The following is a 14,193-nucleotide window of genomic DNA, read 5'->3' as shown; positions in this document are numbered from 1 at the left end:
TAGTTCAGCTCAAAGCCGACGAACAAATGAATCCAGGTTTAGCCCAAAAAAAGAAAATGTTTCTTTTAAATTATGTTGTACTGTACAATATATTAATAATAAAAAGTCTGCAACTACATTGAAATATTTCCCTGAACAATGTGTTTTTTACAAAAACGAAAGAAAAAAGATATCAAAATTAAACCGCTTACCGCTGTGTGGTTGTTCTCTCAGGGGTTTTTGAAGCTTATACATTCAAAAAAAAAATTTAATTATTTTTCTTCCTTTCTTTTGAAATTCTCTTTTATTGTGTATTGTACTATGCGGTACGTGAATATCAGAAAAAAAAAAATCTGATGTGGCCAGCATATAACCGACCGTAATGTTATTGGCTAGTTTAGCGAAAGTGTTACAGAAGATTATGAAAATGCATTTTGAACATTTCCTTTTAATTTAAAGAGTGTTAGCAAGCTTTTAGCTAATATATCTGGAAAAGTGTAAATTTGGATCTCGGTAGAATTTCGCTTTGTGCCAACCGAATCCACTGAAAAGTTATTTTCGGTAACAACCAGAACTCAAATATCAAATTTCAAGAAATTCCATCAATTAATTCCGTAGATATGGTGAAAAATATAAAATCGGTTCCAAATTTGGTTTCCGAGCCCTGATCTTTAAAAAAAATTTACAGATATTGAAATTGACCCGCAAAGAGGTTCAGTTCCAGAGGTCTGATATATCCCAAAAGTTGATCAATTCGTGTCATAGCCAAAATAAACTAACATATAAAATTTCCTCAAAATCAGTTAAGCCGAACTTGAGATACACGCATGCATACACAGACCAACAGACTGACAGACCCGCCATCTCTCTAAAAGTAGTTTATTTATGCTTCCCTACTATGGAGAAGTTTGTTCCCGCCGAAAACTCGACATCCAAAATTTGATGCCATCACATAATCTTCCTCATTGTATACAATGCGGTCGGTAAAAAAACAAATTTTTTTTTTTTAATTTTAATTTTCGGCATTTCTTTTTGTTTTTCAGTTGTTGTTGTTTTACGATTACCTTTACCTTTATTGAGATTTCTCAAGAAGAAGAAGAAGAATAAAAAAGAACAAATATGGTTAAGATTTTTGTTTTGTTTTTTTTTTTTTTTCATAAAGAGGAATATGTTTTTTTTTTTATTTCTATTTCATTTACATTAGAAATCTCAACTGATCAACATGTAGTCAACCATTATTTATTTATTATAAGTTTTAAATAAATTAATAAAGAGTATTACAAATTTATAATTTAATTAAAAGAAAATATAACAAATTCTTAATATTTTATTAATAATTTCATAAACTTAAATAAAAAATAAGTAAAAAGATATTGTGGTTATAATAAAAAAAAAGAAATTATATGGGGAAATAAGTGAATTGTAAAAAAATACATTATTGTTGTACGTAAAATCGCATACATACTCGTATTGTAATATAAAAAATAAAAATAATAATTAAAAATGTCTTAAAAAATAACTTAAAGAGAAAATTATTAATTCTTATAAAAAATATATTGTTTAATTTTAGTATTCTCTAGTTAAAATTATAAAAATAAAGTAAAATATTAAAAAATTTTCAACTGATCATTATTACTTTTGTTAATTGTATAATTATACTTTTGAAACAAAAATCGAATAATAATCTATAATAATAAAAATATTATTAAAGTATAGAAACTAGATAATAACAATAACAATAACAGTAATAATAATAATTATAATTACAAAAAAATATACAAAAAATTTAAAAAATAAAATATTAAGTACAAATAAAAAAAAAACAAAATGAAAAGAAAAACAACAATAATTAATAATAATAAATTTAATATAATTTCATTATTATTATTAAACAGAAACTATTCAATAATACCGTTGTTAATATTAGGGTTATTTATTAATATTAAAGAGAGTAAGTACTTCATATATGTAAAGATTCAAAATATACAGGGTTATTAATTAAAAAATATTATACAATATTTAAGATATATGCCATAGTTTTTAAGGATAAACAAAAAATGTATAAGACTTTTGTGTGCAAGTTTGATCGAATTTTGAAATAATTCACATTTGAAAACTTTTTAACAAGAACAAGTGGAAATAGAAGAAGAACACCATTTGCATTCTTTAAGATTTCAAAAAACTTTTATTATAAAGTAAAAACTGTAAATCAATTTTTTTTGTATTTCAAACAATTACCACTTTAGCATATAAGTACTTATATTATTATAAAATTCTTATGTCCTGAGGATAGTTATACAAATTTAAAATTGACTCTCTAATCCAAAATGGGATTTTTCGTAGGTATCAATGGAAATTGTTCAATTATATATTCTAGAATTCGAAAATTCTATACTTATATGTATATACATCTTATATATTCAATCGCAATACAATGACAGATTTCGCATCTGTATGCTTTAAAATTTTACACTGAGAAAATAGTACAAAAAAATTGTTAAATTAAATATATTTTTAAAGAGAACGGACACAAACGACATCACGACATCCTTCACGACTCTATATCAAATTATTACACAAATTTATTTCTTTTTCTTTACTTTTTTTTTGAATATAGTTCAAAATTGTTTTATAAATGTACTGTTTTTCAAATTATTTCGCTTTTTAAGTCGTTTATGAAAATAAATTATCTATTTGAAATAAAAGAAATTTCTGAATAAACTACAATAATTTCGTATATTTTTTAAAGAATTGATCACATTACAAATAAATTCTTTTTTATTTGGCAATGCTAATAATTTTGTGTCAATTAAAACATATTTTATTCAGCTACATTTTATTTTGAAAAACAAATAAATAAAGTTGGGTCAAACCAATGGTTTGTATTGTAGCACTTTTCTCTTCAACAGGTCTATGTATACCTACCACACTATTAAAATTATTTTCATTCAAAAGAGCTTGCGGTTTCGGAAATATAAGGCGTCAAAAATTCAAATTTTATAAATTTCAAAAGGCGCTAACTTGAGAGGGGGTAGAGGTGGAGAAAAATTTTCTTCTAACGAAATGAACTATTTCTTAGTGTTTAAAAGCTGCTGAAATTTCAGACTCGGCCAACCTGAGATCTAGAAGAAAAACGATATTAAAAATTTGTAAAAACCGGATTTTAGATAACTGTAAATTTGAACAGCCATTTTGTTTGTTTAAGGTTTAACCATAGTATGACGCAATAAGAGAAGCAAGCCACTGACTTTCTGCGTTTGCAAAATTTGAAAAATGCTTATGGTTTCACTGCAATAAATAGTTAAAAAATGGCATTTTTAGGGTTTTGGGGGGATATAACATCTAGAGGAGGGGAGATACGTAAAAATTTTGTTCTACGAAAATAAATTTCTAGTAAAGATCTGCGCACATATAAAATTTCAGCTTTCTATCTTCAAGGATGTAGAAATTTTGTAAACATATCCTCGTACGGGCGGACGGACGGACGGACGGACAGAGGGGCGGACAGACGGACGGACGGACGGACAGATGGATGGACGCACGGACAGAGTGAAACTAATAAGCCCTTTTTTTCCAAAATTTTTTTGTAAAAGTGCTAAAAATGCCTTTTGTCCAAAGAGTTATTTATATAGATTTGTTATAACACACATATATCAAAATTGAATTATCTACGAAATTGCTACACATTATATCCCTTTCATATAACTGAATAATAAGATCATTTTACTATAAGAAGTGTTAATATATGTTTATTGTTATACAAAGATAAATATTATTTCTATTTACAATCAAATATTTCGAGTTAATAAATATTTGATTTACAAAACAGAAATATGATTTTCGAAATGGTTTATGATCACATTAGATATGCGTTTTTTTTCAGTGTGCGTATACGAAATTTGGACTTGCATTTATATGTATAATTAATAAGAAATACTCTACTTTAAGATTCTCTTATACTAAATTGAAATATGAGATGTCAATATAAAAATTCGAGAATTATATTATTTTTTTTCTTCTCTTTGCTTAAGACTTATTTTGTTGTTATTGTTCTCTCTCTAACATGATCTCTTTTTGATTTCCTTTTATTTTTTATTAACTCTATATTCAACAAACAGAAACGAAGTAAAACTCTCGGCATTTGATAGTAATATAAAAATTCATTTATTACATGCAGTTATGCCATTTTAAGGATATTCCAGCGAGTAGGAAAATGCAATATAAAATTGGCAATGTCTGATGTTTCAGATTTTTGTTGAAATTTATGTGAATGAATGTGTATCTTATTTGCAAATAATATATAAAAATTGAAAACTTCCTATATACGATTATACAAACAAATAAATTTTGTAAATTTTTTTAAATGCGCCTCCTAAATCATTTAGGTATGTATCAATTAGAAGAGTGAGCACGATTAAATAAATCTCACACTGTTAAAATCCTGAATATTAGTCACTGTATTCACTATTTTAACAGTCATTATACAGCATAAATACTTCAAAGACAGTGCTTTCGTAACACTGAAATCAACAAATTAAAAATATGTAGATTTCCATAACATAGAAAATAGTTATCTTAATGTCAATTGCAATAAAATAAAAAAGAACACATATTTTTAATATGTAGAAAAGGAAGGACTACTGAAATACAAATTAACTGAAAAAAAGGAAAAAAAAAACAAAATGAAAAGGAATAACAAAACACCACTACCACCCTCATTCTGGAACAATTTGTAAACCGATATCATTTTGCTATTTTTATTTTGTTTTTTTTTTTTCTGTTATCATTACATTATAAACAAAAGTGAACTCCTCAACAAAAAAGTGAGTTTTTGTTTCAACAAGCACCCCTTTTGTAAATAAATTTGAATTTTCGGTAAGTGCGGATTACAAAAAAGTTGTATATATGAAACGTATTTCGGTTACAAAAATCGTAAATTCTATCTAGTTTCAAGTTGTTATTACGCCACCCCCTCACGCCCCCATTAACGAAGGAATTATTTAAAAAAAATTCTGAAAATAAATCAAAAAAAAAAAATCAAGGTATAAAGTATTTCTTTTTTTATGGTTAAGAACCACATACAAAAAATACTTGTTTGCATATGGAGAAGAAAAACCGAGTAAAATAAATAAAAAAAAAAATCATGAAAGTATTATTTTACAATAAAAAGGGTCCTTATTTTTTTTTGCTGTCTTTACCGGAAGGATTGCATTTTTTTCGATACACTCAGTTAAAAACAATATTTAGCAAAACAAAAATAATACATATACATGTGTATATGTTTGTGCAGTGGGAATGAAATATTTTCAAGACTTTTTTAAATTCTTCTAAAGTCTATAATATTCTCTTTAATGCGCATACATTTTCAAACGGAAATAATAACGGAAATATTTTAAAGAAAATTTCCTTTTTAATTTTTTTGCAATTTTAATGAAATTTTACTCCTTAAAAAAGTCTAAAAAATGAAAAATAACAACTAGATATTTGTTTCCACGTATTCCAAAAATATGTGAACAAATCTAAAAATGTAGAAAAATTTTTGTAGAACATATTATACCGTAAAACGAAAATATGTTCAAAATAATGTATACATTGTAAACAGGTTATGGAGTGGCCTAAGTTAATTAAGACCTCATAGAAATTACCTTCGTGTTATACCGAAGATAAATTTTATTAAGCATATCTTAGAGTCACGTACATATAGTAGGGAGGTGTGATGGCTTATGTAACATTTATCATTTTGTGTCTGAAGACATTGCGACTTCATAACTACCTACAAGTTTCGTTTCAAAAAAAAAGAAGAAAAAAACACCAGAAATTATCCAATTTTTTGTTATCATGATATTTTTAAATATATACAACAGTCTTATCAGTTTTATATTTTAAAAACATTAAAACATTTTTGGATATCAGAACATTTCTAAAAAAACTTAAAAAAAATTGTATATGTAATTTAATATTAATATTAAAAAATATTAACTTTTTTTTCATTCTAGCTTTTTCTTTATGCTATTTTCCAATTGAAATACAAGGATCATATATAACACAAGGTTCAACATTTATATCAAATAACAATAACAACAATAATAATAATAGTACAATACAATATAATCAAATAAATATAACAGAAGATTCAATACCAATATTAGGTATATGCTATCGTCGTATTATCGATAATAATATTATATTAATGATGAGTTCAGATGAAACAACATGCTATAGATGCTTTAATATTAAATTAATTTCAAAAAATTTATTAAGAATATTAACAACAAATAAAGATTTTATATTTAAATGTTATGCAAATGAAGGAAAAGCTTTACAATCATGTCCTCAAGATGATGATGATAATTTAATTATAGCAAATAATAATAATAATAGTAATAATAATAATGAGAGAATATATGACAAAAAGAATTTCAAACAATATAACGAAATTATATTATATAGTAAGTATTTCTATATTAGTAAGAACAAATATAAAATTACAAGTTATTGAGACGAAATAAAATTATATTCCAATAAAAATTGGAAGGGTAAATTTGGAATCTTATTAAATTATAATACAAATAAAAATTTTAAATACGCCCTAATTTTCAAATTACAATTAAGGTTTTTTATTCACATAATTCACATTAAAAAGTTTGCAAGTATAATTTCATCAAAATTATAAATGCATTAAAAATCACATACATTTCAAAAATTACAAATGCCTACATTTATTCAATTTATATTACATACTTACATACATTTATATTACTTAAAAACTTTACAATTCGATTATGAAAGAACCCTCCTAATATTTTTAACTATAATATTATCATTTCATATTAAAAAAAAAAGTTTATTTATACACAGAAAAATTATCATATGATGGTGAAAAAATTCGTGGAGAATATTGTCCATTTAACGGCCCCTATAAAATTTCTTATTTTAATAATAATAATAAAGAAAATATAATAAAATGTACAAAAGAATCAAAATCTAAATTAGATAATTGTCCATCTGGATCATCATTAAATTTACGCTTACGTGGATGTTCATCATTTAATAGTCATGGTAAGTGAAATTAAAAAATCAAATATATAATATTAAAAATTTATAATTCAACTTAAGTATATGAGTTGTAATTGCTGAAATATCCCCTAATAATTTATTTTTTACATTATTAATTTAATAGATGTAGTATTGGAATGTCTCGGACATTGGGAAAATAAGGAACATGAAAAATTTTTAGCTTTAAAAAATTCAAATTATAATCAAAATTCAAATGAAAAAATTTTATTTAATGGATTAGAATATATTTGTGTAAAATATGATGAAAATTTAAATAATAATGGTATTATAACAATAAAATTCTCTAAAGATTCAATATGTTTAATGAAACAATTCAATAATAACGGTATTAATAATCAAATTGAACGTTTACAAAAATATTTACAAAATGATGATTTAAAAAATATTAATAAAGAAAATGAAGATAAAGATGAAGAATTAAATGAAATATCATTATCAATGGAAATATTACAATTATATCCAATAGATTTTACGGATAAAAATTCATTGAAAAGAATGAACTCATGTAAATTTCCAAAATTATTACATGGAAATTGGGAGCACATTAATATTATGAACGATTCACTTATATATCGTGATCAAATATCATATAAATCATATACAATGAAATGTGTTGAGAAATCTATTGATAATAGTTTTTTGGTATATAGCCGTACACAATGGTATGCAAATTTTTTTCCTGTATTTAATTTTAATTTTTAATTTCATTTTTTTTTTCTTGATTCGTCTTCTGTATATACATAATACAGTGATGAAGAAATTTATCAATGCATTAAAATTAAAATTCGTGATCAAAATATAATTGAATTTCAAATTGGTATTACCCAATCACAAATTGATGATTTAAAAATATGTAATGAAGAAAATTTCAATATGGATCATTGGATAACACAAAGTAGAGAAGATGATAATTATAAATTTTCAGCATGCCCAATTAATGGTATTTATCACGGTATAATACCGGATGCACCAAATTTGTGTGCAAAATTAATATCAAATTGTAAATCGAAAGATGTTATGTTTTATGAAGTTTATTCATGTGATTTTCATGAAATCTATGAAGGTGAATTAAATACTCTAAAAATTATTATTAAAAAAAATTCTAATTTATTATATCAGTTCAATCATTTAATAACGATATTAATACTGGTAAATGCTATTAATTTTTTTTTTTATGCATATAGAGAGAAAATATCGATGCCTTGGTCAATGGAAAGATGATAAATTTGTTTATACCTATACAAAACGTTTGGATGTATTGACATATGAATGTTTTATCGGAGCACAAATTAACCATGATATAATATTTATTAAAGAAGCTGGAGAGCATTGTAGTCGTTTAATAGATCCATTAAAGCATGGAATGGAATTGAATAAAATTGGTAATATAGCACCTATATATAATAAATCGTTTATATTAAAAGTGAACCTATATCCATCTAATATCTTAAAACTCCTTTGTTTTCCTAGCAATGATAAAGTTAGCTACTTAGTTTTGAATAAAAATATTGTAGTAATCGCAATCAAATAATCACAAATTTATTAAATAATTGTTTTTTCTTTTTTGTATAGGTTATTGTAGCAACAATACTGAATTAAATAGTGATCACAATAAATATGATAATAAATATCCTGGTATTATTATAAATGTTACATTAAATGATAATTTTCCATCAATTTTAACAACAAATACAGATGATAAGGAACAACAAAATTATTATGTTGACCAAGAAAAATATAATCAGGAAAAAAATCAAGAACAACAAAATCAACGTAATATTAAATTATTAAAAACTTATAACAATAATGAGGTATTTATACCACCACCATCTCATATTATATCGGCAATATTAAAGGAGAATACAAAATTACGTGAACAAATGAATTTATTTAATAATAACAATAATAATAATAATGATTATAATAATAATAGTAATACAGTAATGGCATCAACAATGACATTATTAAAATCATTAGATTATTTTGATAATAGTGATGTGAATAACAATTACAATAATAGTAATAATAATCAAAATAATCATAATAATAATGAAAATATTTATTATAATAGTTATGAATATAATAATAATAAACAAAATAATGATTCACATAACAATAAATTAATTATTAATAATAATAAAGATAATATTAATTATATTAATGTAACAAATATTATTCAAAATAATAACGAATATAATAATAATAATAGTAACAATAATAATAATAATTTTTATGATATTAACATCAAACGTGATGATAATATAATAAATTATATGTATGATAAAAAATTCACTAATAACAAAAATAACAGTAATAATAAAACAACACTATTATCATCATCGTTATCACCTTCACTATCATCATTAAATATTACAAAAGAAATTCAAAAAGAAAATATATTAAATAATAGTTGTAATAATTTATATGCATTCAATTTAAAAAAATATTATTTCCTCATTATATATATTATTAAAATTTTAAATATTTAAATTTAATTATCATTTTTTGTAAAAATTTTTACACGTTTCCTTTAACTAGAAAACACACTATTAATTACATTTTAATTATACAATTATGATACGTTTGACTTTTCAGGAAAAAGTGAGCTTAAATAAAGAAAAAAAGTGATCAAAATGAAAGCAAATAAGTAAAATGACAAAGTAAAAAGAACTAACTTTTATTGTGATTAACAGTAAATGAAAGCTATTCAGTATTCCTACTTAGTATTCTACAGAAAGTATTAGCATATTATATATTAAGTAATATGTACATATGTTTGTAATACGGATAGAAACATACGTTATGTTCATATGTATATTGATGAGCATGCGATGTAACTTAGGTTCTATTATGCTTATTATAAACATAAATCCGTCTTTACTCGTAATAAATTTATTTCAAACTGAATTTAACGCTTACATCAATAAAAAATTGCTGTAATACAGTGTTCTCCATTACACAATTTGGTAATTAGCTCTCATTCGTAGCAATTCTGATCTTCAAATTGAAATTTGATTTAGAAAACCTAAAATTATTTTATGAAAGCATTACAATCATATGAAACAATTTTTACAATTTATCAATTCATTCAATTTAATATATGTATATTGTATGTATTATGTAGATTAAGTAACTATGTATTACGTATTATGTAATAAAGAGCTCACACCGTCTGTAGAACAATTATTTTTAAAAAATTTGAGAACTCACAAAAAACATGATAAGAATATTTAAATATTTCTAATTATACTTTTCAGTATTATTAATTTTATTAATAAATTTTTTTTTGTATGCAAATTTTATGTATTTATGTGAAACATATTTTGTTATATAAAATTTTATATATTTAATAATGATTGCATTTTTATTTTGGAATTTTAATATTTATATAAAATATACAATATCACTTACCTAACAGATAAAAAAAGATGAATCCAAGGCAGCAATTGTGGTGCATAGACCCTGAATCCATAATTCATCATTCATCAATCACCTGTACATATTTAGCCTGCATAGATTGTTGATTGCCTGGGTACATATAAATTTAAAGTAACTGTCTTTCTTATTGTACTTAGTCTCTTGGCCTTTTTCCGTACCCTTTTTAATTAACTAGGTATATAATTCTGATTTTCTTCAGTTTTTTTCAGCAATACAATTGTTATTGTCTTATTTAAAATTCCGGCGAATATTCTATGCCATTGCCTTAAATTGCGCGAATTTAATTGAACTCAAAATAACTGTATTTTCATGACTGTGCATGTCGAATGGGCATTGTTCTGTACACTTTCTAATTAGCTTACTTGAAAATATCAAATTATTTTTAGTAACCTTAAAAAAAATCAAATTTTTTTAAATCTCTTGAGTTTCCCAGCACAATATCGTCTTATTTTCAAATCAGCTTTAAAATCCACCATTGCTTTAAATTTGGTCCGGAATTTAATAAAACTTTTACTTTGTTTAAATTTTCTTGTTTAAATCTCCAATCCATGGTAATTTTAAATTATTTCAATAAACTTTATACTTTAAATAAGTAAATATTAAATTAAATTTATATTTCACACTAAAATTTAATATGTAAAAAAAAAATTAACTTTTGAAAACGATCAGTAGTAATTCTAAACTGAAGTTTAATTCAATTTTGAATTCAATGTTGCCGTTTACATGACATATTTGACAACTGCTTTTTAAGATTACTACAAATATTGGTAGTAAACAGTTGCGTATATATGGATAGCTACATATGTTGAACAGCTGCATGTGCTAAATAGCTACATAGGTTGTATAGCAACGTTCGTTTACACAAAAAGTTATGTATATTTGTGGATAAAAAAAAAAATCGTTTTTTAAAGAGATTTGAGATTTATTTTAATTACTCAAAAAATTTTACTATTTCAAAATTACTCAAAAGGAAGAGAAAAGAAACAACAGGAATATGTAGCGACGTGTAACTCTTATTAAAACTTTTTTTTACAAAAAACATATTATTCGCCTGAAGATTTATTGACGTTGTCAAACTTCTGATTCTCTTCTTTACTAGTTTTAAATTTCAAATATGTAGTTGTCAATATTTGTATCTCTAAAAGTTTTATATGTAAAAATTTGTTTGTATATATTTTTTAAATATATTAAAAATTTATATATATATACATGTATATATATATATATATATTGTTTCACGTAATTTCCGTATTTCCATTAAAAAATACTTACGAATATTACGCTTGTAAATATAATTTGAACACGTAAATGCAACGTAACATAATTAGTTGATATTTTAGTGATCGAAGATTAAAATCTCGTAATAAAAACTTATAATGGATTTAATTTAATATGTGTGTAATTGTTTAAATTTTCGACAATCTATCATTTTTGTAAAAATTCCTCAACATCAAAATTTAATTTTGAGCTTTTATAATTTAATGGTTTAGCCCACAGCGGCTGATGGAGACATTTTAATTTTAATAAATTTTTATATACATACAAACATAAATTTATGTGTTTTTTTTAATATATAGAAATTTATAAGGTATATCTAGATTGTATTGAATGTATACTTAAGTATACATATTATATGTACTTACTTTCACATCAAAAAACTTTCTATATTTTTTAAAGAATATTATTACAAATATGCAAATATGTACCGTTATACATACCCTATACTTTGTTAATTACACATAAATGTTTCAGTTGTTATAATAGGATATGATTTAACATTTAAATTTGAAATTGAAACAAGAAGATCATATTAAGGTTTTTTGAATTTTTACCGACCGCATTGTACACAATGAGGTAGGCTATGTGATGGCAACAAATTTCGCATATTGAGTATTTTGTGGGAAGGCATTTTTACCAACCTGTCGGACTGTGTGTCCAATTTGATGAAATTGTATATGTAAGTTTATTTCGACCTTGGCACGGATTGATCATCTTTTGGAACCTCAGGAATTGGATTTTTTAATGGGCCTGTTTTACATTTCGGATCATTTTGAAGAAAATATTCAACAGATTTACTTGAAACTTTATATGTAGGTATATAGGCTTCATTCGACCGTACGGGAAGGCTCCTGAATTTTGGAAGAAATCAGTTGTGTCAGCAACTGGATGTATGCTACTTAAATTCAGTTAATTAGTGTTGAATGGCAGATCACATAAGAGTCATATAAATTCAGCTTAATAGAATTATAAAAAAAACTAACTTTTATTATTTTTGTGAGTATTTTTTATTTTAATTTTTTTTTTTAGTACAATTCTGCTTTTCAAAATATTTGTTTTTTGTTTTGCTTTTTTTTTCTCTTGATTCTTTTTTTTTTATTTTATTGTTTTTAAAGTAATTTGTAATGGACATTTTTTTTTTAATTTTTTTTTTGTTTTTGTAATTAATTTTTAAGGTAGCCTACTTAATTATTTAGATCCTTTTTTTTATTTATTTATAATAATTTACATAAAATAATTTTATTATTTCTTTCCTATTTTTATTTATTTTTTTTTTGTTTTTTTTTTTATTAATTATATAATTATTTAACTGTGTTTATTGTTTTTGTTTTTTTTTTTCTTCAGGTTTCTTATGTATTCTCCAATTATATAGTATTACCATATTTTAAAAATATAGGTTTCATTTGCTGGTGTAATTAAAAATTATGTGTTGCAATACATATAATATGGTAAAATAATGGTCATTTTTAATTAACTGATAATAATGGTTGGAAGGGGAGCGACAGGGACATATATAGATTAATAAGATATATATGTAAATATATATATGTATACCAAACTTCAGATATGAAATTTGTCACTAGAATAGAGAAACACATCAGAGGTGTGACGTGCTGGTAATTAAAAATTAGGAAAGTATAATAATATTTCCAATTAAATTAAAACTTAACAATCTAGTAGGATTTCGTTAGCCACTTCTAATATATGTACATAATATATGTATACATATGTATAAAGGTTTTTGATTTATTGCAAAAATAAAATGATATATTGCACTTAACGAGGAGGGGATATCGTCGTTATAGTTATTTAATCTTTTTTATTTGGTAAATTCAAAATTTAAAATTTATATGTCATTCATTTTTGCGAATATTGAGCGATAATAGAACTCGATTAGGAATACTGAACCCATATATGGAAATTAAACTGTATATGGCTATAACTGAACTAAATTGCTGTAAATATGGACAATTTAAAATTAAAGAGAATGATTGAATTCGACGTTAAAAAGTAATTGAAGAGGAACGTTAAGATTATTAATTTGTATATAACGTATGTATATGTTAATAATGGAGAGAGACAGAGAGAGGACGAGTGGTAGTGGCTTAATGAAAATTGGGGTGAAGGGTTGCCTATACGCTATAATTTTTATATATAAAATAATGTTTTGCAACACTTAAATTTAAAAACAAAATGAACCGATTGTTTTTTTGTTTTTTAAAGTAAGTAGTAGTTTTTTCTATTTTTTTTTTTTTATTTTTAACTCTTATTACCTATATGTGTTTTTTTTTGTTTATTTTTCTTGAATTGAAATTTCTTTTTTGTCTTTCTTTTATTTTTTTAAACATAAAACATTCAAACAATTTTTTGTTTTTTTTTTTTGTTTTTTTTTTCTATTTTATTAATATCGCTATTACATTA

General features: G+C 23.6%; 1 protein-coding gene across 1 annotated transcript; it reads left to right on the top strand.

The window, feature by feature from the left end:
* The first annotated feature begins 300 nt into the window (after positions 1-300).
* LOC129613732 (putative uncharacterized protein DDB_G0282133) lies at positions 301-9,671 on the top strand. Its single transcript, XM_055527919.1, has 9 exons — positions 301-305; positions 1,821-1,930; positions 5,976-6,428; positions 6,838-7,038; positions 7,160-7,718; positions 7,806-8,119; positions 8,241-8,438; positions 8,629-9,075; positions 9,652-9,671. Exons 1-9 carry the CDS (start codon positions 301-303, stop codon positions 9,669-9,671), a joined length of 2,307 nt encoding a protein of 768 aa, XP_055383894.1.
* The last annotated feature ends 4,522 nt before the right edge of the window (positions 9,672-14,193 follow it).

Source organism: Condylostylus longicornis, unplaced genomic scaffold, assembly GCF_029603195.1.
Source record: "Condylostylus longicornis isolate FDR11 unplaced genomic scaffold, ASM2960319v2 ptg000091l, whole genome shotgun sequence".
Classification (NCBI taxonomy): domain Eukaryota; kingdom Metazoa; phylum Arthropoda; class Insecta; order Diptera; family Dolichopodidae; genus Condylostylus; species Condylostylus longicornis.
Note: the sequence above shows the minus strand (reverse complement) of the source record. Positions and strands in the feature narration are given on the sequence as shown.

Coding starts and splice junctions, on each gene's coding strand:
- LOC129613732 (XM_055527919.1), top strand. Junction 6,429..6,837: donor TAACGAAATTATATTATATA/GTAAGTATTTCT, acceptor ATTTATACACAG/AAAAATTATCATATGATGGT. Junction 8,120..8,240: donor TTTTCATGAAATCTATGAAG/GTGAATTAAATA, acceptor TTATGCATATAG/AGAGAAAATATCGATGCCTT.